This window comes from Eriocheir sinensis, chromosome 46 (assembly GCF_024679095.1).
Source record: "Eriocheir sinensis breed Jianghai 21 chromosome 46, ASM2467909v1, whole genome shotgun sequence".
NCBI lineage: Eukaryota > Metazoa > Arthropoda > Malacostraca > Decapoda > Varunidae > Eriocheir > Eriocheir sinensis.
The window spans coordinates 757501-785063 of NC_066554.1; the positions used below are offsets into that span (position 1 = coordinate 757501).

General features: G+C 40.6%; 1 protein-coding gene across 2 annotated transcripts in view; it reads left to right on the plus strand.

Moving 5' to 3' along the window:
• Positions 1–27518, plus strand: part of LOC126980969 (uncharacterized) — a 27642-nt gene extending 124 nt beyond the window's left edge. Inside the window, exons 1-17 of one of the 2 annotated variants that reach the window (XM_050831466.1) lie at positions 1–638; positions 6976–7154; positions 8095–8305; positions 8569–8796; positions 8967–9149; positions 10276–10460; positions 11848–12088; positions 14341–14460; positions 16880–16981; positions 17398–17604; positions 17785–18010; positions 19855–20000; positions 21749–21865; positions 22520–22726; positions 23292–23363; positions 23701–23937; positions 24595–27518. The exon at positions 1–638 is cut by the window's left edge and continues 124 nt beyond it. In XM_050831466.1, coding sequence (XP_050687423.1) covers positions 1–638; positions 6976–7154; positions 8095–8305; positions 8569–8796; positions 8967–9149; positions 10276–10460; positions 11848–12088; positions 14341–14460; positions 16880–16981; positions 17398–17604; positions 17785–18010; positions 19855–20000; positions 21749–21865; positions 22520–22726; positions 23292–23363; positions 23701–23937; positions 24595–24798 — 3503 coding nt within the window. In that variant the 3' untranslated portion in view covers positions 24799–27518. The remainder of the gene's footprint in view (positions 639–6975; positions 7155–8094; positions 8306–8568; positions 8797–8966; positions 9150–10275; positions 10461–11847; positions 12089–14340; positions 14461–16879; positions 16982–17397; positions 17605–17784; positions 18011–19854; positions 20001–21748; positions 21866–22519; positions 22727–23291; positions 23364–23700; positions 23938–24594) is intronic. The other variant, XM_050831468.1, reaches the window with a different exon arrangement.
• The last annotated feature ends 45 nt before the right edge of the window (positions 27519–27563 follow it).

Consider the following 27563-nt stretch of genomic DNA (forward strand, 5'->3'; position numbering starts at 1 on the left):
AGTGGTGTCTGACAGTGCTAAGTGTTTCGGTAACATGTTTTTGTGCAGTGGAGATAGTGTCATCCCAGCCCCAACCACAAAGTGCTGGAGGAGTGCCCCTGCCAACAGCACCTGGATTGGCTCAGCACACTCACCAGGGCCATGGCTTAGCATCACCAGCAGGACCTCACTTTAATCACCAGCAGGGGGGAGGAGTTCCTCTGCCACTGACACCTGGCCAGGCCCAGCACCACCCCCAGAGCCATGGCGTGTCACTCCCAAGTGCCACTGCCCAAAACCCCGCCGTGTCTGCAGGTGCACCACTGCCTTCACTCGGTCCTCACTCTGTGGTAGTGGTTCCTTTGGATCAGACTGGAGGAGTGCCTCTGCCACCTCACAGTATTTCCGGGGGCCATGGGTCTCCTCCCATCTCTGTGGGTGTTCCACTTCCGCCTCACAAGGGTGCAGGGGGTATTGGCGCTGCGGGGATCCCTACCCTGATTGAGGGAATGGCAACCCTGAAGCCTGTCAGAAACCTAGATGTAGACAGTGATGTTCAGCTTGCAGTCGGGCTCACTTCTGTGAACCATCACCTGCAGCTTAGGACCAAAGCTGATCACGCAGTTAAAATTACAGGTGTCATCAGTGCCCACAAACAGGTATGACCTATTTAGTGTGTAGAGTGGCTATTATAAAGGGTAAGTATGGAGCTTCTTTATGCGCCTCCAATATTGCACCCATGAGAATAATAACCTTTCCAAGGTCTCATACTGTTGTACTTCTCTAGTTTTATCAGTGCTTCATGAATGTGGGGGGGTCCAAGGGGAGTGAAGCTCCCCTGTTAAAGGTTAGGTTATGTAAAGTTCAGTTGGAGTAGTTTAAATATGCTCCCCCACCTGAAAACCTCGATTTTCCATGGGTCCCCCAAGATTGTTAAGGGAAGGGGATTAGGCATTTTTCTTTACTTTTAAGTACTTGCACCTTCATGTTATGGTTGAGGGACGTGTATTTCGTCCCTTAACTATAATATAGAGGCGTAATATCGTATTTTGGAGGTGCAGAGTCAATCACCACAATTATAAAGACTCACTACACGCCTCATATAATTATTCCATCCACCCCTGAAGAATGATTTCCATACTAAGATTTTTTCTATTACTATTTACTAGTGCATTATATATATATATATATATATATATATATATATATATATATATATATATATATATATATATATATATATATATATATATATATATATATATATATATATATATATATATATATATATATATATATATATATATATATATATATATATATATATATATATATATATATATATATATATATATATATATATATATATATATATATATATATATATATATATAAATATATATATATACCGACCCATTTTTTTACCCTCTAACTATTTATTCCAGCACCGTTTCACAATAATAAAGCATTAAAGCAACAATAAAACACATTGATTGGTTCCGGGGAGACACACTCAAAGTCTACGATTTAAGCTGATGATTAGCTACATTTATATATATATATATATATATATATATATATATATATATATATATATATATATATATATATATATATATATATATATATATATATATATATATATATATATATATAATAACCATTAACCATTTCATATACAGGTAACTCGCGCTTTACGCGAGTTTGGTTTACGCGTTTTTGAAATAACGCGGGCTCCAAAGTCCAAATAAATGTTTATTTATTTATTTATTTTTTTTACAACAAAGGAGGCAGCTCAAGGGCACACAAAAAAGGAAACAATAATAAAAAAAAGCCCGCTACTCGCTGCTCCTAAAAAAGAATCATAAGAGGTGGCCGAAAGAGTTGAGATATCCATTACACATTTTTTCCACATACGTGATATTTTATGGAGTAGCCACCAGTTGTCTCACGCAACTGGACTCACACGGCGCCGCGGCCACACAGCTGAGCTCAGTTCTTCCCGTGCGCCACTTGAACAACAATACAGTACCCATGCTGCCACGCTACTCAACAATAAGGGTGTGCAGGAACCGGTACTAACGGTACCAGCTATACGGTACTGGTACCAGACTGCTCTGTACCGGTACCAATACTAGCCAGTCACTCATGGTGTCCCTCATTTCTTCCTCACACGAGTGAGGTTGAGACTGAGTGCCTGAGTGGATATCTCGGTGATATGGATATTCTCTCTCTCTCTCTCTCTCTCTCTCTCTCTCTCTCTCTCTCTCTCTCTCTCTCTCTCTCTCTCTCTCTCTCTCTCTCTCCACTGAATGAAGTGAATACTGTATTTATTTTTCAATAGAAACCTACCTCTTGTTTGATTTACATTGTTTTTGATTTACGCGACCTCTTCAAGGACACAATACTCGCGTAAATCGAGTTACCTAATATATATATATATATATATATATATATATATATATATATATATATATATATATATATATATATATATATATATATATATATCTTATATATATACAGGTAACTTTCGGTTTACGCGTTTTTTAAATAACGCGGGATCCAAAATCCAAATAAATGTTTAATTTACACGTTTTTTCCACTTATATGCGATATTTTATTTAGTGGCCACCAGATGTCTCACGCAACTGGACTCACATGGCGCCACGGCCACACAGCTGAGCTCAGTTCTTCCCGCGTGCCACTTGAGCAACAATACAGTACCCACGCTGCCACGCTACTCAACAATAGGGCTGGGCAACTACCGGTAGCAGTACTGGTACTAACAGTACCAGGTATACAGTACAGTACCGGTACCAGACTGCTCGGTATCGGTTCCAATACTAGCCAGTCGCTCATGGTGTCCCTCATTTCTTCCTCACATGAGTGAGGCTGAGACTGAGTGCCTGAGTGGGTATCTCGGTGATATGGATATTCTCTCTCTCTCTCTCTCTCCACTGAATGAAGTGAATATTTATTTTTCGATAGAAACCTTCAAACCTACCTCTTGTTTGATTTACACAACCTCTTCAAGGACACAATACTCGCGCAAATTGAGAGTTACCTGAATATATATATTCACGCAGTGGTACCTCGTGATTCGAACGCCTTTCAATTCGAACAATTCCCAATTCGGACACAATTATCAAACAAATTTTGTCCTGCAATTCAAATGTGCGTCGCAATTCGAACACAAACAAACAGCTGCAGATGAAGCCACCAGTGTAGCCAGGTCGGTGAATGTGATACCGCGGACTCCAGCCTCAAAAACCGCCAACCAGCGACTGCCATTTTTTCCCACACACTCCCTTGGAAAATAGCCCAATTGCGTGGGATAACAATGTGTATAACAGTAGTACTTACCACTCCTTCATGTAAAATGACACCAGTCAGAAAGAAAATTAAGTGACTTAATGCCTGTACCTAAACAAACTAATGGATGGCTGTATATCAAACCTGAAAACACACACAAGACATGCTGTGTTTTCTTAGTAGACAGGGATCATTGACGTAAGACAGACCTTCTTCATAAAACTGTTTAACTTTGTTTGACTGGTAAACACAAACAATTTATGGGTACTGGGCTTGTTGGGCCGAGTACTTTTGGCAGCTGAACACGGCAGAGCTCCCAAGTGGACAGCTTCCTCCGGCTGGGTTACAAATGGCAACTTCTAATCCACCTATAGACAAAACTCCATCCTCTCTTGCAGAGGTGAGAGAGGCTGTGAGGATGTTGAAGGGTGGTAAGGCAGCTGGGATATGTAGTATCAGTGCAGAGATGCTGAAAGTTGGGGGTGAAGCCATGATCTGTGGGCTGCATGCGGTGCCGTCTGCCATGTGGCCGTCTGGTGTCATTCCTCTTGACTGGAAGAGGAGTCTGGTTGTCCCTATCTGGAAAAGGAAAGGGGACCGACAGGTCTTCAACAGTTACCATGGTATTATGCTCCTCGCTGTGCTGGGCAAAGTACTTGCTTATCTGCTGCTGACGCGTATTCAATTTCATCTGATAAAGTTTCAAAGACTTGAGCAATCTGGGTTCACTCCTGGTAAATCAACAACTGACCAGATCTTAGCACTTGGCGTCCTTGTGGAATGCCGACATGAGTTTTGACAAGGGCTGCTCACATCCTGTGTTGATCTCAAGAAGGCATTTGACTCAGTACATCATGAGGCACTCTGGGACATTCTGCAGATCCGTGGGATTCCTGCAAGAATTGTTGACCTGATGACTGGGCTTTACTCTGAGGTTGAGAGTGCTGTGAAATGTTGGGGAGACATTTGCAGCTTCTTCCCTGTTAATTCAGGAGTGACACAAGGGTGCATCCTTGCTCCATCACTTTTCAACACTTGCATAGAATGGTTATTAGGCAAAGATGTTGATGAAAATCATTGTGGAGCATTTGTTGGCAACATCAAGGTCACTAATCATGTTTTTGTTGAAGATGTACTTCTTGCGGAATCGCTGGAGATCCTGGTGACGGCTCTCCTGGTGCTGCATGAGGAGGCGAAGTCTCTGGGACTGAAGGTCTTATGGGCCAAAACCAAGGTCCAGTCATTTGGAGGCTTGCTGGAAGACACATTTCGGTCTGTTCATGCATGTGGTGAGGATGTCAAGGTCACCAAAAGTTTCACATACCTTGGTAGTGTTGTGCTTCACAGTGGTGCGTCTTACCAGGAAGTTACTCAACAGATTGGCCTGGTGTTATGGACTCACTCAACATGAGTATGTGGCCTTGTCAATATTTATGGAGGCAGACAAAGATTTGAACCTTTAAGTTGCCTGTGCTCCCTGTCTTACTGTAAGGCTGTGTGGCATGGACACTGAATAGTGACTTAAAAGAGGCATGTTGATGCCTTTGGTACCAAGTGCCTTTGCAGGATCATGGGGTATTGCTAGAATGACTTTGTGTCAAACCAGAGGCTACATAATGAAACTCAATCGAGGCCTGTTACCATCTCCTATTCAACATCAATTATTGGCAAGTTCCAGGTACACCAAATCTAATAACACCAAGATTGGAGTAACAGTATTGGAGTAATTGACCTCAAAATTGCAGATATGGCTGACCATCGCACACGCACTGACGTAAGTGTTCACAGGCAACACCCCCTGAACGTGCCTGTATGTTCGCAGGAAAGGCATACATAACTGAATGCTATAGATCTGGGCCTCCTCTTTCCAATGGTGGTTTTGGTTTTTAGCTGTGATGAATAGTTTTTTGAGATACAGAGGTTAAAAGAGACCCCCCCTCCCTCCACTGGCCTGCCCGAGTGCGCCTGGGGGGATAGTCGCGTCCCTCGCCATGCGCAATGATAGGGTTAATTAAAGCACCTATTACACGGGAACAATATTGGTGGAGCAGGGTGCTGCCTGACATGACTCTGCCCAGCAACCGTGGGGCAGACTTGGGTGGATTAGTCTGGAGGTATTTCATGGGTAGCGCATGGGAGGCAAGTAAGAAAATATTCATACCATAGGGGTTAAGGATTTCCTTATAATGTAAGACCTAAATTTAGGACACACTTTCCATATATCATAATGACCCTTCATATAATACAGATTAAATTAGGAGAGTATTAAAAACACTGTGCTGCAGTGTGGCCAGTCACCCAAACTAAAAAAACTAGCAATGAAAGTATAAAATAAATACAGTAATATGTGGAAGGCCTTTGACAACATGCGTGAACCCTCATTGGTGTAGGGCAAGAGAAAAGCGACTGCTCATTGGTTAATTTTATTTTTTTATATTGTATAAACACAAGGAGTAGGAATAGAAATAGAAATCCATTTTCAAATCCAAGTATAATTTAGATAGAATGTTTGCACCAGAATACACCTCCATGTTGCATGAATTACATTTAAGGTGAAATTTGTTGGTATTTCTGTTGCATTAAACAGAGCACCTACTGTAGCATGATATACTTAAGCACCTGGAATCGATAAAAAGAAAATGGCAGACACTTTGTGACCACCGCTGATGTTGTGTCCTTTGTTGACATGAAATGCAAGTCTTCAAATAACTTGGTTTCTTTAAATCTTTCTGAAAATTGCTGCTTAAATGTGCTGGAAAAATGTGGTAGAAGTCCAGGGCAAGCACAGGTAGTTCTCAAGTCACAATATATTCCACTTACAACCGCTCGCACTTACAACCATAATAATATTAGTAATACTTGGTTTAGTAATGAGTTGGCATTTCAAATATTCCACTATGGGTAGAGCAGCAATTTGTTTGTAAGTAGGTGTACTTCCAGCAGGAAGGAAAGGTAGATGTTGAAAGGCAGAGACGAAGCAGTTTGACCAGGCAGGGTGTCAGCACGAAAGCACAGTTTTTAAGGACAGTAGGAGGTTCATAAGCCTTCTGAGGATTGAAGCCAGAGAGGGCATAGAAAATATCATTAATAAGAATTTTAATGACAGGCATAGTGGAGTCAGAGGGGGGGGGGATGAGTGTAGGGAGTATGCCATTAATTGTCCAGAGTTGAGTTTTTAGAGAAAATTTGAGCAAAGAGTTCAGCTTTAGAGACATGTGACAGCAGTGCTGCCATCGGGACTAAGCAGAGGTGGGAAAGATGAAGTAAAACAGTTGGGGATATTCTGATCTCACCACTGACAGGCCTCCTCATCTCCTTGTTAAGTATCGATGTGCATATCATTTATTATTGTCTTGGAAACTAAGCTTTGTGTGAACATCAACCATTTTTGTCCTTTGTGATGTAGTGATTGGTTCTAAAACATGTCACTAAGCTGGACACCTCACCTTTATTTTGTATCAATGGTGCAGTGAGAGGTATGAAAGCTTCTCAGGCTAATATATAGGTGTTAGTGATAAATCTTTTGTTTTGTGATATTGCTAGTCAGGGAATGCTGTGCTTTTAAAGGGTAAGGTACTGTGAGTGATGTGGTTGTCCTTTCTGTTTTTCTTGTATTGTTTTGGTTTTGTGCAATATGGGCTGTAGGTCATCAAGTAATTATTGTGCTGTCTTTTGTGACAGATTGTATCCGGCCAAGTCCTTTACCTGACCCTGCGTGTAAGGGAGACCAAGTGCCCCATTGGGGTTCCTGACCCGGAGAAATGCCCGCTGGATCTGAGTGAAGATGAACACATCTGTGAAGTGGCACTGTGGCAGAGGCCATGGCTGAACAGCTCCAAGATTATCAATGAGAAGACCAGGTAAGGATTGGTTCATTTCCAGCAACTCTGGAATTGCTGTTGTAGTAACTGTCAGTGGTGGCAACAGAGAGACAACCAGGGGTCTGAAATTTGACTATGGAATGAATGATTTAAATATCTCAAAAACTACATTATCTAATAATAATAAAAATGATACAGGTGACTCCTGCTCATACAACAAAAATTGGCTTTAACAAATACTGTTTTACTACTCTTCCATGGTAAGAAAAACTCATAGCCTAGGATCCAGGAGTTAAGTGAAACGCCTAACGAAATCAGTTTGGTTCCTACGGCTTGTTTCTGGTCAGAAAATACAATTGTACCTTAATATCCGGGGGGTTAGATAACAGAGATACCTGCAGATGTTGAAAATCTGTGGAAATTTGCTGCTCCCCTTAAAAACACCTTCATTATATGTACTTGCTGCCCACAACATATGGCAGCATGTGTCAGGGAAAGAAGAAAAACATGCAAAACAGTTTTTTGCAGAGATATTTGCACTATTTTCTTATTATATACTGCTGCTCTGAAATGGAAGAACAAAGAGACATGGTTTTCACAGTTCAGTTAGAGGATACAGTGGCCTATCTTAAAAGGAACTCTTAAAATAATTGTGCAATAAAAATGTTTATAGTGACCCTGTTCTTTTTCACCCCAACATACCCTATTTGTTTTCACCCAAAGTGTAATAAACAAGCCCCAAGAACCAGTGATGTTCGTAAGCAGGGCCTGTATTCTTGTGTAGCTGCAGAGGTTGTTAGGAGTTAGGCAAGAAGGCTGTAAGTAACCCATGCAGTCCTCCTCTTTGTGGAGAGATTGGGTTCAAAATGGTCTGAACTGACCTGCCCATGCTTCCACATTACTCAAGTTTGACATAAGGTAGAAACATCTATGCCTGCTACTGTATAGTAATCATTGATTTTTCCTTTCTCCTTACTAGGTGTGCTGAGGCAGAGGACGATAATGACTTTAAGAGGTGGGGGCCTCAGGTGCTCTTGCATGTGCCCTCTCCTGCAGAGACAGATGCAGTGGCACTGCCACAGGGGGTTGAGGAACAGCAGGTTGGAGTGGAAGCCTTTAATTATATTGACCACGGCTCAGAGTCCAAATTTCGAGGTGAACTTATTGCATATGATGTAACGAGTATGAAGGTAAGTAGTTTACTTGTAGCCTCTGCTCTGGTCATAGGTTGTTAAGGATATTTTTAGTTAAGATATGCTGTAGTGTCACCTAAGATGTGAGAATAGGGGTGATAGAAACCCTCACATATAAAAAAGTAGCATATTCTGTCCCATAGAGATTCATTTTATTAAGGTTGTTGTTTTACACACACCATTTTGGATTTATGATTTTATGAAAACAATTGGGTAGCATTCCCTGACTGATTCTTTGCTTCTTTATCTTTATTTTACAGTTTGACCCACTGACAGACACGACCCAGGTGCAAGTAGATGTGGAGTATGGCTTCACTCTTTGCCTCAAGTCCCATGACCAGCTAACAGACAACCGGGAATGCCCTCCTGACATTCACCGGGGGCATTACATTTGCTCGGTGGTTGTGGTGCATAATCCAAATCAAATAACAAGCCTTGAAGTTGTCCCCATTCTTGATGATGATGATGACATACATTGTGAAAGAAAGGCAAGTGTTGATTATGTTATATTTCAAATATTAAGCAAGAGTATGTGAATTAAGATATTATGTGGAGTGGAAAAATTATACATTTATCAGTGAAAGATTTTGTGCATGCTGTAACTTTGCCCATATCTTTTGTCCCTTCTTGTGCCATATATATTTTCTTATTGGCACAGAATGCAGAAGAGGAATTAGTGGTGCCAGTGGTGGCCCCATGCTCTGGATGCCCTCACCCGGCGCCGCTCAATGATCCCACCATTCTAGAAGTGGCTGACTTTGCCTTGAGGGAGTATGATAGGACCTCAACAGATGAAGACAACCTTCATATTCTTCTGCGCCTCATCAAAGCTCACAGCCAGGTACTTTTTTCTGTTTTCCAAATTACTTATGCACTATTCATATGTACTATCCTCAGCCATTCACAGTCTACCTCAGCATTCCTTCCATTCTATCTCTTAGTATCATTTTCATGCTGACATCGCTTTCACTATCATCATCATCATAATTATCATCTATCATTACTGGTCTACTGATGGACAAATGTGAAACTCTTCAACCTGCAAAGGACTGCATTGGAAAGCATCCAAGATTGAGGAGTGGTTTCGCCTCAGGGAGATTCTGGAGAATATCAAGAAGAGTTGTGCTGCAAGGCTTGCTGGGAATTGGGACCAATATATGGCTATGTCATGTAGACCTAGAGTTCTCCAAAGGGATGTTGAAGGCCATTTCAGTTCAAATGACCTCTAAACTGCTTACTGAGCCCTGAAGAAGCTCCATTCAGCCTCCCTCTCAGTTGAGCACTATCCAAACAGCAGATGGTTGCCTTGTGGCAGACATGAATGGGCAGAGGGCTTGTTGGGCTGGATACATTGAGTCGTTGAAGCCAGCTTCCAACTGCTGGGTTAAAAATGTCAGATGCTGATCCACCCTTTGACGAAAGCCCACCCTCTCTTAACAAGGTCAGAGAGGCTGTGGCAAAATTAAGGTATGGAAAGGCAGAGCTGCTCAAAGCGGGAGATGACACAATTATCTGCAGTGTGCATGTGGTCTTGATTGGCATATGACAATTTGGTACCATTCCTCCTGTCTGGAAGAGGGGATTGGTTATCCCTATCTGGAAAGGGAAAGGGGACAACCAGGACTGCAACAGCTACCGTGGTATTGCCCTGCTCAATATTTCAGGGAAGATGATTGCCCATGTCTTGCTCATGTGGATTTGCAACCAGCTGCTGAAGCTGCAGAGACCAGAGCAGTCCGGGTTCACACCTGATATGTCAGTAACGGATCATATCTTAGCGGTTTGAGTACTGGTTCAGCTCTGATGCAAGTTTCAACAGGGGATCTTTAGGGCATTTTATTGTTTTAGGAATACATAATAGTGGTCAAGGAGCTCTTTGTTACATTAACAATGTAAAATGAAGAAAATTACTACAGCAGAATCTTGCTGCCATACAATTATTCATATCTTTATTTTTGGTTGTGCAGGTGGTGGCAGGAATAAGATACTTCCTAACTGTGGAGTTGGCCGAAAGCCTCTGCAAGAAGACTCTCACCGGTGTTGATGTGAACAGAACTTTCTGCGGTCAGGATCACACGGAGGAAACCAAAATATGTGATCTGCATGTGATTGACCAGCCTTGGATACCAGCCAGAGATCTCATCAATGCAAGGTGAGTCTCTCTCTCTCTCTCTCTCTCTCTCTCTCTCTCTCTTTTTTAAACTTGACATTTGATTTACATGGAGTGGTATTGCTAAAGTCCTGGTTGGGATGCCAAGGACTATCTGTAGCTAAGCAAAGAACTTTTAGATATTGGGATCCACTTGCAGCCAGACATTTATACTTGATTTAAAGACCTGCAGGGACGTGGTACGATGCAGGTTGGTCTGGTGCACCAAAGTGTTCCACAGCTTACTGTAGCGTGGTAGGAAGGAGCGGAGGTAGTGTTCCGTTCTCGTGTAAGGCTCAGTGACTTGGTCTTCGTTGTTGTCCGCTGCGCGGGTGGGGAGTGGTGCCGGTGGCTTGAGACGCAGCGCTGCCAGCTGTGGGAAGTGCATGCGGTGAACTTTAAACATAACACACATGCCCGCTATGTCACGCCGCTGCTGGAGAGGTTGCATGCTCTGTACATCACCCTCAGGAGTTCTCAGTCGGGACAGCCGCTGGGCTCTGGTTTGAACCCGGTCAAGGAGCCCAAGGTATGACGGGGGGCAAGAGGACCATGCAAGGGAGCGGACTTGTGATTTATAAAGAGTATCCACTCCCTGAGCATCTAGAAGATGAGCAATGCGACGAATGCAGCTCATCTTCCATGCAGCATCCTTGGCAACCTTCCTAACGTGGCTGGTGAACGTAAGACCTGAGTCAAACTGTATAAACAACATCTGTGTATCTGGAAGGTAAAAAGTAAAGAGTACTCGGATAGGAACATGAAAAATGCTGCGTAGGTCTTCTTCAGAGGCTATCTGATATGCTGACAGTGAGAGCACGACAGAACTGAGTAAATTAGCTTTGTGGACCTGAGTAGTGTTTGGCCAACGCCCTAAGTTTGTACAAACCAGTTTGTGCAATTAGTTTGCACAGTACAACTGAACATGTTTGGGGGCCTTTAGCCTTGCACAGCGACACCTCCAACCTCATTGGTTATGATGCTGCCACTACACAAAATGTTTGTATATTCTAACCTTTGCTACCATTGGCTTAGTGTCCAGTTATTTAATTTCATATTCTCATGGGCAGAATGCTAATTCAATTCTTCAAGCTCAAGCACATATTACTGGCCATCTTATTGTTATTGGTTGAAACATTTGTAACGAAATGATTTTAATTCCTAGAGTATAGGGCACTTCATATATATTAACATACATGTAATTGATTGTAAGAATATCCTTTAAATCATTTCAAAGGAAATTAGCCCATGTTTCAATACTGAGATCCTAGATCGATCTGCTGACTCATAAAAGTTTGTTTTTTGTCTGCTGTAGATCATGGGAAATGGGTAATAATTGACTAGAAGTTTTAATAATTGAAATTTGATTTTCTTTTGTGCTTTTTTCCAGATGCTACGACAGAGACAGCTACCCATCCTCTAGCCACGATGAGTTCATTGTGCCAGTCAGCCTAGGTGCTGGGCTGGGAGCATCACATCGGGACAGTTCTTCACTGCCTGGAAATGAGGGCCATCTGAATGTGGCTGAGGATTCCAGTGGAGCTGTGAAGTTTGTAGTGGAGGAGTATAATCGCCGGGAAGATGATGATGAATATTACAAATTAGTTAAAGTTCATGAAGTCACTTCACAGGTGAGATATTATTTTGGTATCATTATTTATATATAAGCATACATCATCATCATCATCTCATCGACGCCTGCTCCTAGGAGCTCCCACCAGGAGATGGCCACAGCAGAAGAGTTTCCATCTTTCTCTATTCATACACTCCCTCCTCGCCTGCTTCATACACTCCCTCCTCGCCTGCTCAAAGTTTCTCAAGGATCTTTCACCCCTCTCCCTAACATACTCCTGCACATTCCCTCCCTCTATCTCACTCACATACACCCTCCTGGTCATCTAGGCATACAAGAAAGTGAAATTTTGAAAGAGAATGCTGTAATTGCTATTTACTTCTGTTTATAAAAAAAATATCAAACATTTTTTTCATAAAATCCACAGAATATGGATTTTATGAGATAATGCTGTTGATTTTTTGGATGTGGACAGCCAGGAATTAATGTGTATCAAATCAAGAAAATATCAGTTAGCTGTGATGAGATTTACATGGCCCTGCGAGTGGGCCGATATATTTTTTGCTTTTGGTTTTGTGTGGGGATGGGATAGATAGATATTTTTATTCATTTTCTCCCAATTTATTGTTTTTCTTTGCTGAAAGACATATCTCATGCAAAATCTAAAAGTACCTCACAATTAAACAAATAAGATGCAACAGCTCCATATTTTTCTTGTTATATTTCTTGCCTACCAAGGGTCCCCAATTTTGCATTAGGTCATACAGTAAACTAATGGTTGAACAAGTTAGCCCTGACAGACATTTTCCTAAAATCATTCATCTTCCAATAGTGACAAGTTATTCAGAAAGTTCAATAATCATTGTCAAGATACTTAACCCTTTGACTGCAGATTTCCTACAAGAAGACCTCACCAAGCTACAGAAATTGAACAAAAAGTGGCTGTTACAATTCAGTGAAGAAAAATGTAAAGTCCTACACCTTGGGAAGGGATATCCAGCATACCAGTACCACATGAGAAACACTCCACTATCCACCACAGAGGCAGAGAAAGACCTGGGACCATATAGTTGGCGCCTCTCGACGTGATCGCGAACAAAACAACGTGCGCATAATGGCTTCCACTCATGAAAATATCCAAACTACAAGACATAATGAAATGATACTTGTTCTGAATACTTATTAACTAACCTCCTATTTTTGCACCTCCATCAAATGACTAGGGAGACAGTCTGCAAGCTGCCTTACAGTTTCTCGTGGCACATTGCTCCACGCCTGACGAAGTGCACACTCTAATTTGGGCAATGTCGATGTGTCCTCGTTCCTCAGCTTGCCCTTCCCGATGGCCCAGAGGTTTTCAATGGGTGACATGTCTGGGCTGTTGGCTGGCCAGTCTGGTATGCACTCCACCTCACTTGCAGCAAGCCATTCCTTGACGGTGTGCGCGGTGTGGCACGGGGCGCCGTCCTGCTGCAGCACCTCAGCACCAGTCGCTGCGAAACAGTCAGCCAGACAACTGTCTAATAGGCTGAGATAGATGTCCTTAGTGACTGACTGGCCCTAAGGGAAGATGTGCAGGTCACCCACACCCCCGTAAGAGAATGCGCCCCATGCCATGAGGGAGGGAGGATGCTTCACAGACTTGGCGGTGAACTTATGGTTGTGAGGATCAGAGCCTTTCCGACGCCACACCTTTTTTTTAAATATGCACATGAAAATCGGCATTTTATTTGCATTCTGGCCAACACAGGCAATTATTTTTTCCGTCCCTAAGGGGTTAAAAATCAAATTGGCCATCATTTTGTTTCGTCAGGAGTAAATTGAATACCGAAGTGCTATTATCAGTTCTGCTCTGTGGACACCAATATAGAGGCATCCTTTATAACTACAATATTTTTGGTGCTTCAACTTTCAAATTATTAGTTAACAAGTTTTTACTAAAAAGATATATTTAAAATCGGTGTTCATATATATGACAAAAACACTGTACGTACTTCTGTACCACTTCAGCTAACTTGAAGTTATGAGTGGATGAGAAGTGGCTAAATATGAGACCAGCAAAACAGCATGGAATGTACATTGGGGAATATTGAGGTCTCATAGGATGGAAAGTTCAGGATTTAGATTCAAATAGCCAAAGAGTTTTACATTATTGGTAGAATGAGGTGATGAATAAACAGTACATACATACATAGTAATACAATTACAACTAAAGTCTTAGTCAGATATCCTAGAGCTCCTATATTAATGCTTCATGTTTATACTTACCATCACCTTCATGCATTAATTTTTTTCTTTAATTGTTGGCAGGTACAGGGACAGGATGGGCGAAGGTATCACATTGTGGCAGAGCTTGGTGAGACAAGATGCAGGAAGAGCAATCCATCCACTGGTGACCATTGCCCCTTAGATCCCACAGAGGAGCATGAGGTGACAAAACTCCATTCCTGTGTTCTTTTAATGTATCTTAAGTTTTAACAATATTGTAAAGCTCTCAAATTAGCAAAATCCAGAGGCCTTACAATTGTAGCTTTTTGGTATGAGCAACTAGAGCTGCACTGTTCAACGCAGTATAGCAATGTTTAACCACTTCAACACGAGGACACGTATACTGCATCCTTGCGTGCTCCGTACCATATCCGAGGACGCGTACACTGCGTCCTGGCTCGCTTTAGCCAGCACACGAGTTATTTCATCCCGGATATTGTACAATTGTTTTTAGGATGTAGGTCGGATATGATGCGATGTCTTATTTGACTCTCAATGTTATTATTGTGTAATAACGTAAGTGTGTCTTGCGCGCATTTGTACTTGACAGTAACAATCAATTCTAACAGAAAATTTAAAAAATGATAGAAAGAAATGGTATATGTGTATGTGTGTGGAGTTCCTCTTTCCTCGAGTTGCCAAGTGGCCAGCTAGTGAGTGCCTTGTCTCCACCATCCCCTTGGCTCTGGGACAAGGCGTGAGGCTCGTGTGGGAGTTCTGGCCTCCCCCTCACATCCATCCCGCTGTCTGTTCTTTCTTTCTTCCTTCCTTCCTTATACCTCCTCTCTGCAGTGTGTGTGTGTGTGTGTGAGAGAGACGCAGCGTGAGGCTCATGCGGGAGCTCCGGCCTCTCCCTCACATCTATCCCGCTGTCTGTTCTTTCTTCCTTCCTTCCTTCCCCATACCTCCTTTCTGCAGTGTGTGTGTGTGTGTGTGTGTGTGTGTGTGAGAGAGAGAGAGAGAGAGAGAGAGAGAGAGAGAGAGAGAGAGATTCTAATCCTTTATCCTTGCAACCACCCCACTCTTGCGGCCAGTCATATCAGCTGCGCCATCGGTGCAAACAGCAACGCAGTTCTCCCATTTCAGCTTTGTTTCGGTCATGAAATTATCAAGTATATTGAATATCTCCTCACCTGTTGTTTGTCCAGGTAACTTTTTACAAAACAAATAATCCTCAACAATGTGTCCATCCCATGGATAACGAACGAGCGCGATGAGCCGGGCAGAATTCAATACGTCGGTGGACTCGTCGTGTTGAATTGAAAAATGGCATGTTTGCAATCTTGCCACAAGTTGTGATTTTATGTCACAGGACATATTTTCAATCGTCCTTCTTACTGTGTTATTTGAAAGAGGTACTCACTAGGCTCCCCTTGGAGTGTGGGGGGATGCAAAATATCCACGAGTAGATCATGTGTCCATCTTCCACAAAAGCTGTGCTGTGTGTGGGCGTGAGTGTGTGTTTTTAATGCAAGCGTGCATGTATGTGTATTTAACTAGTTGTATTTACCTCGTTGTGAAATACAGGAAAAGAGCCGTACTAGGCTCGTGTGTTTGTGCTTACATGTGTTGTTATGATATACAGTCACCTCTTGATTAACACATGTTTATATTTAAGGAGATACGATTAACTAACGCGATATTTTTTATTCAACTCGTGTTTAAGTGATGACGTCATGCGCACCCACGCTACTTTTGGCGGAACCGCTCTGAGACGCTCTGTTTCTCCTCCGTCTGGAATACACTGCATTTTCACCTCTACTATGGCACCCAAGTGTCCTTCCACCTCCTCACAGGAAAATGCTGCCAAGAAGTCGAGAAAGACTCACCATTGAAAAGAAAGTGGAAGTTTTGGATTGACTCCCGTGTGTTGCTCGGCACGCCGCCTGCCTGCCTGTGGTTGGTGTGGTGCAGGGGGTGGTGTAACAGTGAACAGTGAGGTGCGCCGAGTCATCATGGCGTCCCAAGATGGCCGCTGTGAGAGAGAGGAGGAGGGCAAGGCGGAGCCCGGCGCGGGTGATGTGAAACCGCGCCAGATGGACTTGATCGCTGCCATGCTGACCGGTATGAGGCAGGAAATGGCAGTGGGTGAGGAGGGAGAGCGGGGTGAGGATTCGGCAGACAACTAGTCACAATGACGACGATGACCAGGCAGAGGAAGAGGAAGGAGGCAAGTGAGGCGGAGAGTGGTGGGTGAAGGGAGCGCGGGGTGAGGAGGGACGGTGGCCAACGCAAGTGTTGAGTGTTGAAAGTGAAGTACAAGTGTAAATAAAATGAGAACGTGTGTTTTTGTTGTTTCCGTGACCTGCTAATGTATTAATAATGTGTTTTTTTAAGGTTAGAGTAACAAAATCCCCAAAATAGGCAGACTTTCCCAGTGTCCAGGAACGTAACCCCCCCTATTACTATTGTTTCTTATGGGGAGATTATGTTTAAATAACGCGATTTTAAATAACACGACATCTCCAGGAACATAACCCTCATGTTAATCAAGAGGTGACTGTACGTATATTTAAAGATACTTTTGTTTTGTTATGAAATATATTAAAATGCCTGATGTTATGTGTTTGTTTCTTACCAGGTGTGTGAAGCTGATGTTTTAGAGCAGCCATTAACTGGTAATCATCATCCCTACAGGATTCTTAGCCTCAGGTGTGATGACCTTGATGATTACCTGTTCAAGGTAAGTCTTCAGCAAGTGGAATTTATGTTAACAGCTATTTTCCTTATTGCAAAAATGAGAAAATATTTATAACATTTGATTTTAATAATAACCATAATTTCAGTTTATCCCCAAGTAATACACATGAAACGCACTCTATTTTGATACTTGAGAAAAAGTGTTATTGCACAATTAAAGCATTATTGAAGTAAAAATACCCAAGCAGAAAATGAACTTCAATCAAAATTGAAAATGAATATTACATGAAGTACTCAAATAGTGAAATTACAAAGTAACATGATTATTATAATTTCTATTATACTTTAATTCCAAGCTTTTACATATTTCTCTATTCTATTCGTGTTTTACAGCATCCACTCAGGTCCACGCATCAGTCAGTTAAAGAACTTTGCATATTCATACATAATTTTTTCCAGAAATTCATGCCAAGACTCAGTCCTTCTGATGTGATGGACCATCCATTCCTGGATGTAGCTGCAGACACCAGTGCTGGGTACCACAGTGTGGCCACCAATGACTCTCTTGTTCACCAAGCTGCAATATTTGTAGCAAATCAGTTTAACTTACGGAAAGATGAGGATGAATTGTTCATTCTGGGCAGGGTGACCTCATCACTTTCACAGGTAATGATATTAAGTTTCTTGATGGAAAATGTCTATACCAGAGTCTTTGAAATTGTTTTTGTATTTCTAACATTACATGATTTTATATGACTTGTATATTGAACTATTTTTTGCACATCCCTAACCATTCATTCATAAATAGCCCTTTAGAAATGTTTTGTTTTTTTGCAATTTTTTCAGTCTTCCCCTAGTGGAGTCACATATCATCTTGAGGTAGAGCTTGCTGAAACCCACTGCAAGAAATACCTATTTGTGGCTGACCCTGAACGCTGTCCTATTGACCACTCTGAGGAGAGGGAAGTGTGTCAGGCAGAGGTATTGATTTCACAAGCTCCTGCCACTGATATGCAGCTCATCAAGCTCTTCTGTGATGAAATTAATGACTATTATACAAGAAGACTTAGAGGCAAGTGCAAAATACGGAATTTATTTTATTCAAACGGTATAATAGTGGTAAGTCACAATTTTCTAAATACAGCAGCTATGCCTACTACACTTCTTCACACTACATGAAACACTTATATTCAAGGACATGAAAACATAACCCACAAACTCAAAGTGCACGAGTTGAACCCATACTCCGCAAGATGGGGGCAAGAAATGCCCTAAATCCATTGTGGATGCTAACTGCATGACACCTGCCCTGTACCATGCGCCCATCATGATGGGGAAAAAATTGAAAGATACCGAAAAACAGATGAAGGTGCATGGCCATGGTGTGCCTTTGTTTACAAGTGCGGCCACCCTCCCTGCCTCACAGCCACAACCACACCATGCTGACACTCCACTCAAACAAAACAAGACAAAAACAGAAACAAGCAATGAAAATGGATACTAAACAAATTAACACGTGGAAGGGCACTGTGGAAGGCGCATGGCGCACCTCATAATATTTTTGCTTTGAAGCACTGCTGCTCTCGTCACCTCACCGCCACCAGCACACCACACCAATGCTCCAGTCATTTAGACAAAACAAAACAGAAAAAAGCATTGAAAAGTAAACTTATGGAAGGACACAGTGGAAGGCACATGGTGTGCCTCATACTTTGCCTTGTTTACCAGCGTCTTTGACCTTAATGCCTCACCACCACCTCGATGCAAAATTTATTTTAAGGCATATAGACACACACAGTAATCTCTCGCCATATCGCGGTTCACTTATCGCGGTCTCGCTGTATCGCGGATTTTAAAATTGTAAATATTTAGTTTCATATCGCGGATTTTTCGCTATTTTGCGGTATAGAGGTATTCTAATATATTTATTATTTTACTTATTTTGCAGTAAAAGAAGCATTTTCTAGCCTAAAAAAAATTGTAAACAATATAAAAAAATTAAGAAAGTATTAATAAGAACATATTAAAATAATATTAAATTGAAATAAAATATGTAGCGCACTGCAGATGAGTAGACAAAGACTCGCATGTAAAACGCAGCTACGGCCGCTTCCGCTTGAACTAGTTTGCCCATGTGTAATTGTACACGGCACACGATTGGCTGATGGATGGGAGGTGACCAACCAGAGCACTGTGTTCTGTATCCTGGGTGCTGATTGGCTCAGCGACCGTAGCATTTGTTGGTTCGTGAGTGGTTAGCTCGAAGACAAAGGGAGAGTGTGTTACAGCTTGCTACCGTTAAATGCTCGAGAACTTGGCAGTGAAGACCCAGACAGGATGAGGCAATGACTACAAATGAACAAGACTAAAGTCCTAAACTTACTCAAAATGATTACTCCAAGCTTATCTTGTTTCGTGGAACTCTTTGCAGTACTGGAATAAACACTTGGAGAGCTACTGAACTGAACAGCCCATACACTCTTCTTCTTCTTGTGACCACAACTTACTGACCACACGAGTAACCGACATGTTGGTGACTGAGTTTCTGACAAGAATTTCAATGAGTTTCCCGTGAAATGTAGCAGACTTTGAATCTCTCGAGAAACTAGTGGTTGGGTGACCTTATTCACACGGACTGAGGCGAGATTCACAGAGATATGCATGCTTATATAAATAATATATATAAAATATAATATATAAATTATATAAATAATAAAATATATATAAGGTCGCTACTTCGCGGATTTTCGCCTATCGTGGGGGGTTCTGGAACCTAACCCCCGCGATAAATGAGGGATTACTGTATGTATATATATATATATATATATAGAGAGAGAGAGAGAGAGAGAGAGAGAGATGTATATGCATCACGTTGCCAAAATAATTGATTTATAATATTTTTTTTCCTTTCATCAGATGGACCTGGAGGAGACTGGATGGATGTCAATGTGGATGACCAGGCTCTTGCGAAACTTGGGCGTCTTATCGCCAATGAGTATGACTTCCGCTCTGATGAAGATAGTCTATTTATCTTCCATAAAGTCCTAAAGGCTCGCAAGCAGGTATATTCTACACATAAGTTTATAATTTTGTTTAGCATTTTTAACGGTGCACCTGATTGTATGGCCTCCCCTCTTGGCTCAGGCCCTGATTGGCTGGCTTCCTCTCCTGGCTCTAGTGGAGGTGACAGTCACGCGGACACGTTCTTAGTGTTAAATGGTCTTATATTATTTACCTTGACTCACATCTTATACAAGATAGACAATTTTACTTAACACCATTAAACATAGCAGTGATTGTAGATACTAGATATGCTTGTCACAAGTTGGTAAAACAATAAAATAAAGGAATAATAGTGAGTATATGTGAAAGAACACATCTGAAATGCTTATACCATTTTTTACACATAACTGATGTTTGCAGAAAATATTGAGTCAATGCTGATATAAACCATTTCATTCTATAAAGAAATATCTTGTAAGTATGATGGTATAACCAGACTATAGATAAAGCTATCATACCTCCTTTTAGACATATTTTGCCAGGAAACACTGTACCAACATTATATTATACTTATTATAACACTCACACTGCCACCATATTATGCTCAGCAATGGTTGGGTGATTCTTGTGGTTACTTGGTTGTTGTTATCACACAAAAAAACAGGGTCAGGTTTGGTTCACTTGTGGGCCACACACTCCCAGCGGGTGAAAGGCTGATCCGAACTGAACAGTCAATCAGCTGAGCACAACAAAATAGCTCCCAACAACAACAGATCCCTCACAATATTCCCTCAGTTGCTGTTATAGGTGACCATTTACCAGAAACAGCAATCATAGTTGAATGAAACCGTAGTAGAAGGTTAGAAGGTGCAGCAAAGTCGACACTGGCCACACCTGTATAGCTACAATGACTCCTTTGTTTACAAGCATTGCCCCCTTCATCTGCACTACCCCCTGTGCAACAAAACCTTGGGCTGTTTGGCTAAAGGCACAACTTGTTTGCTCTGTTGTGTAATGTTATACAACAGTTGATGGCCACTTTGTCAACTTAACATGGGACAGTGGCAGGCTCGGTTCACTTTTTAGCCACGCAACTCCGCGAGCCAAATCAGTCAATTTTCTCTTTTGTGTTTCAATTTGCCATTGACATAAACTTCTGACCACTTTGACCCCTCTTCTGGTCACTTTTATTGAACTCTTTGCTGGAGCATTGCCTGGCAAGCTTTTTTTGTGCCCTTGAACTGTTACCTTTGATGTAAAAAAAAGAGTTTAGGTTCTTCCTCCTTACACTTGTCAAATAGCTCTCTCTCATAATTTCTTTCTTTCTCTTGTCAGATCCTTAGAAGTTAATTCCTAATTATTTTGTACTTTTTCTCTGTTCTTTTGTTGTCTTTATCCATATGGTCCATTTTTTTCTGTCACTTGCTGAACTAGTCCTTTTTCAGTCTGGCACATTTTTTCTTTACACAAGTTGTAAAGGTTTAGAAAGATTTCCCCTCTTTTACTGTGTCTCTAGTTTCTCTGAATTCCTTCTAATCTACTTCTTCAAAATATTTTTAAAATTCTGTAAAGTTTGCTTTGATGTAGTTACCACGTATCACTGGGTGTGCCAAGTGTGGTTTGCTGTATGTCGTGTGCATTTTTCTAGCTTATGTGGTTCCTTGTATCTGAAATTCAACATTTTGGGGTTGTAATACCAAAAGCTCGCTGCTGTGCATTGGATTACACATAATAGATAAGATTTCAAAACAGCATTAGTGCAGTTTTGTAACCAAAATGTTTTTACAAAATGATGTGTACATTTTAGATTGCATCCGGCATCAAGTATCAACTGGTGGTGGAGTTACTGGAGACAGTCTGCCCCAAATACAAACGGCGCATCAACAAGGCACGCTGTGCACCTGACATTGGTGAAGATCACATGGTGAGTTAAAATATAACTTTAAAAGGACACATTTTAAGAAATATATATACATACAGTCATACCTCGGTTTACGAGTTTAATTCATTCTGGAATTTTGCTTGCACACCAAAACACTTGTAGAACCAAAATAAATTTCCCCATTAAAATTAATGTAAATCCCATTAATGCATCGCATATAAAAAAAAATCATAATCATTTTACCCGTTATTTTATACGGAATTAAAGTAATTTTACTAACAAATAGCAATGATAAATAATATAAAACACAGTTCAAGTGGTGCGTGGGAAGAACTGAGCTCAGCTGTGTGGCCGCAGTGCCATGTGAGTCCAGTTCCGTGAGACATCTGGTGGCCACTCCGTAAAATATCGCGTATAAGTGAAAAAAACGTGTAAATTAAAAATTTATTTGGATTTTGGACTATTTCAGAAACGTGGAAACCAAACTCGCGTAAATTGAGTTACCTGTGTGTATATATCTATATCTATCTATCTATCTATCTATCTATCTATATATATATATATATATATATATATATATATATATATATATATATATATATATATATATATATATATATATATATATACCATTGTCATTTTTTTTTCTGTTGCTACTGAAGGATAAGTGTTGTAAGTTTTGATTACTCTTTGCAGGTGTGTGAGGCACATGTGCTCTCTCAGCCATGGCTCCAGAGAGATGATATCTCTCATTTACGGTGTGCTGAGAAGGATGAATTTTTCGCTGGTGATGAGTCTGTGGAGGTGTTCTATCCTAAGGTGCATCCTTCAGCCCATGCCAGGCCTGTGTTCAAGAGCCACTTCCTGTTGCGCACTAGTGATGAGAGTGAGGAGAGCAATGAGGTGAGTGTCCTCTCAGTAAATCTGTCTGTCTTATTTTCAAGCCTCTAGGACCTAAGGCTTGTAGTTTATCTTGCCATTCTCTTCTGACAAAAAAAAAAATATATATATATATAGGTGGACTGTCCCAGTTGTAACCTGGGTGTCCTGAAAGTGTGAAGTGGCTCTGGAGTTGGAGGTTGGTAAAAAGGTTTCTGCATGGACATAGTTCTGTCTTGTTTTACCAAGCATGAATGTGAGACTAGATATGAAAACAATTATTTGCATAAAAAGTACATGTTCATTTCCCTTCGTATTGTTATGCACACAACCAAGCAAGTGTACAAACAGAGCTCTGGCATAAGCTTTTTTCAGAACCTTGCCTTCACCCATTTTCCAGTCCTCACCTCCACTGTTATTTCACTCTCTTCATGGGACCTTACTGTCTAAGTAACTTTTTTGTTTTCTTTCAAGTGACATTTCCTTAACAGTCATTGTTGTGCCTGTCATATGTTCAGAAACTTTCACCTAACTTGTGGCCAGAGTAGAAAGAAAGCTAATGGCCCTTATACTTCTCTTGCACCTGAAGCGTTTCTACGATCCATCACGACGCAGCAGTGCCAGCAGGAGCCGTGAATCGAAAGAAGATGACTCAGATGAAGTAAATATTCTTGGGGATTCAGCAGCCAGTTCATTCAATATGTTCTTGCTCTGTCAAAATTAAAAACTGCAGTTTTTGTCATCGAGCCCTCTATTTCTTATACTGACATTTTCTCCTCTTGCTCCTGTTTTTCTGTTCTCATGATGCATTTCATGTTGCTTCTCTGTTTACTAATATACGGTTAATGGCATTACAGTAATGGACAGCTCTTGTGAGTCACTTGGTTGGCCAGTGCACTTTTGATATCTTTTTATATAACAGCAAGATAGAATCAATTAACTGTACTGCTCAGATGATTATTACTGTTAATGGTGAAATTTATTTTTTCTCTGTTTAGCGTTTCTACAGCCCTTCTGGGCATACCAACATACATCATAGTGACACCGATGAGTATGATTCTGATGAGAGGCAACGGACAAGGGGTCGTCGAGCTGTTTTAGGTTCTCCCTCCAGTACAGCACTGCCAAATTCATTTGTGAAAGAACTGGCTTCCTTTGCTGTCCAGTCGCTTGATCATAACTCAAGTGACATTTACTCAAGTGGTGTGAAAGAAGTACTTCATGCTGAAATGCAAGTAAGTACTCATTGACTCACCAAATTTTCTAATATATAAGGTAAAGTCGCGCTACAAAGTGTTGACACAGTTTTCATAATCTTTCGGACATGGAGCGTAGGCTGGCGACATCTGGCAACTACCCTCGGGGAAACATTCTCTACCAACTTTTATAAAACTACTTAATTTTAAAGTCTAGTTTTGCACACACCTAATAAATATCAGTGATTCCCTTAAATGCAATGAAAATTTAACAGTGTACTTTATGTGAATGTGGCAAAGAGAAATGTATTGGAATGATAGGCTATGTAGCCACGTTCATATACAGAATCGCCAGGACGGAGTAGAGGTCACTTTACTATTCATACCTATAAGTTATAAATAATATTATTTTGATCAGATATATATATAATTGACTTGCAGTGATGAATGGAAGAAAGTGGTAGGCTAGCATGCAGCGCTGGCCAAGCATCGTCTCTACCCATACAATAGGCTATATCGCAAATATACGTATGTGTATATACATGTACTTTATTTATTTTATATATATATATATATATATATATATATATATATATATATATATATATATATATATATATATATATATATATATATATATATATATATATATATATATATAAATTAATGTCTTCTCTTTTTGTTTTTTTCTTCAAGGAGACGTCAGGAAATCTGATGCTGGAGATTTTGGTGCATTCAACGACCTGCCTGAAGAATCAACAGGACTTGAGTGTCTGCCAAGAGGACCCTCACAAGCCTGTATACCTGTGCAAGGTCACCATTACTGAGGATCCTCCTTTAGGGGGTTATGTAGTAAGCAGTATGTCATGTCATGCCAGGAATACCAACCCTAAGTCATAGATAACATCTTTATCATTGCAAACATGATCGAGTTCAATGATGTTCTTTCACTTGGCTAAGATAAAAATCTCCAAGGTCAACACCCATCTTGATCTGATTTGTATACAGTATGAATGGGCACACCTAACATCACCACTTGCGCAGTACAAACTTAATGGAGGGACTGTTTTTGTCTCAAGTGGGGGTAGTGGACTTAAACAGTAGCCTTTCTTGATTTATTTGTTTATTTATTTATGATCCATGAAACATAATAGAATTAAATCAAAGTATGTGCTTATGTTTGTATTCATTCATACATGCTCTGGCAATATTTCCATGGTTTCTGATTCACAAATTTGAGTGAAATTCTATTGTAATAAACACTCACAAAATCTCTGTCACTAGTAAAACTGAAAGTAATAATGTAGGTTATGGCTCCATGAAATAAACGTACTATATAGATAAATATGAAAGCTTACGAAAGTCAGAATAAGTGACATCACCTTCTTTGTGTAGTAAAACATACTTATTTAATGAATCTGATACCTGAAACATGGCGCGGACTGCTGCCAGATGTACGAAAACATCATGTGAGTGTAGGTATTTTGGATGTGAAATGCTAATGCGAGGAATATGCTAGCATATACATGGGATATTGCTGACTGCAAGTCTTCTTTATAAAAGAAAGTAGACATACCCATGTATGAATAGGCTGAAGGACAGGGCAACAGTTCCATCCCAGAAACCACCACCATGGAGACGAAAATCATGCGAAATGTATGTAAAAAGAGGTGTGGCATGGAGAGGAACAAAACCTGTCACATGTCCGCCCTTGACATTTAAAGTAATGGCCCTTCCCAAGCACTCCCAGACCCAGAATACTTACAATGAGTGGGGAAGAGCACCCACACCCAGAATAAAGAATGACATACAAATCAGGTCTTTAACCATTAGTGTAGGTACATACGCGGCAGTGTTTTGGTGCCAGCTTTCAGCACCTGGCCGCAGTTGTCGTATAAGATATGAAAGTATTTTCATATTCTGATTCTGTCGTTTATTATTCAATGTTTTGCAGAAGAAAAAGAATACTAAAAATATTAGTGACATTTTTGGAATGTAATATTCTCTACGGAACCCAATAGTTATGTTACCTCCTACTGGCAAAGAAATGTACTGAATCCACGTCTTGTGTGGAGATGTTAGGTGCGCCTATGAGAACTGTGGCACAGATGTCTGCAGAATTTTGTACTATTAAGCTAAAGTATATATATATATATATATATATATATATATATATATATATATATATAAATATAGAGATATAGATATATATATATATATATATATATATATTATAAGGATGTATATACCATATTTGCTGGCATCAAAGACGAGCCCCTATTTTCAAGTGCTATATTTTGGAGAAAAAAATCCTGACCCTCACCTTGTTGGTTGTTTTCTGACTGTCAGTACATGTCTACCATATACTAGTGGACCAGCACTGTATTGTGATATATTTACAATACAAACCATAGATATACCTTACTGTAATAGCAGCACATTGTGGAAGGTGACCTGCTCACTCTGGAGTTTTACTTACCACTGTTGTCTTCATTTGACTAGTGGAGACCAGCCAATGACCAAGACCAAGGGCCGCTTTCACAGTCGTCTGGTATGCACCATTACCAAAAGCCCTACCATCCTGGTAACAGGCATTGCCATCGCCTCGATTCGCTTTCACAGTCGTTGTTTTCCTGGTATCCGTGACTACCAACGTGGTGACAATCATGACAAGACAGAGGCACCTGATTCAGTGGTGTTGGTATGCTGGAGTGGCGGGAAATTTCATTACATCAGCTGAGCGGAGGATTATGAAGGATAAATATGAAAAATAAACGTGATGAATAAATATAAAGAATAACTGTGAAGAATAAATATGAAAAAAATGTGGAGTGTCTTCTGCTGATAGCCTAATATTTCCTAGGCATAACAGGTGAAATAATCATGACAAGTATTAGTTCTATTATTTAGCAGATGTCAGCAAGACAGACTCCTCGCCTATATTTATTACATTTGTTCATTATTCACACTGTCTTATTTAAGACTTCACATTTATTCTTTACATAATAGGGCTGATTTTGTTATATGTATCCCCTATGCATACATAGGTTATCTAGAATAATATGAGAGTTTGACAAAGAAGGCAAAACAGGTGAATAATGGTGACAAGTATTAAAGTCCTCCCTTCTCCTTTGTTGTGTACTTTTGCAACAATAAACCATCAATCAATCAAATTGAAATTCTCAGCAGGACGTTTCCATGTCAGCAGGTGAAGTGAGTTCACGTCATTCAAATTCTTTTAAATTTTTTCTCATAATACCTCTGAAGCCATGCAACGTGTTGCTGTATAATTTAATATTTTTTTACATATATTTAAAGAAGTAATATAACCATTTGAGAGCAAGAGTTTGTGTTATTTACTAATTAATTGCATTGGGGAGCCCCTCCGGCTACCAGAACTCCGTTACCAGTGGTTCCTATCTCTGGTACTGATGCAAACAAACTGTCGCAAAAGACGACTGTGAAAGCGGATTTCTTGTTGGTAGCAGCGATCGCTGCTCATTGGTAACAATCAATACAAATGAAAGTGACTGTGAAAGTGGCCCCAAGACTTGGTAGAGGGAGTGTGTGGATAAACCACATACTTCCAGTGGAGCATGATAAAAGTATTCCCAATTTTACTACAACTTTTTATTACTACATGAGCATGACAAACCAGATATCAC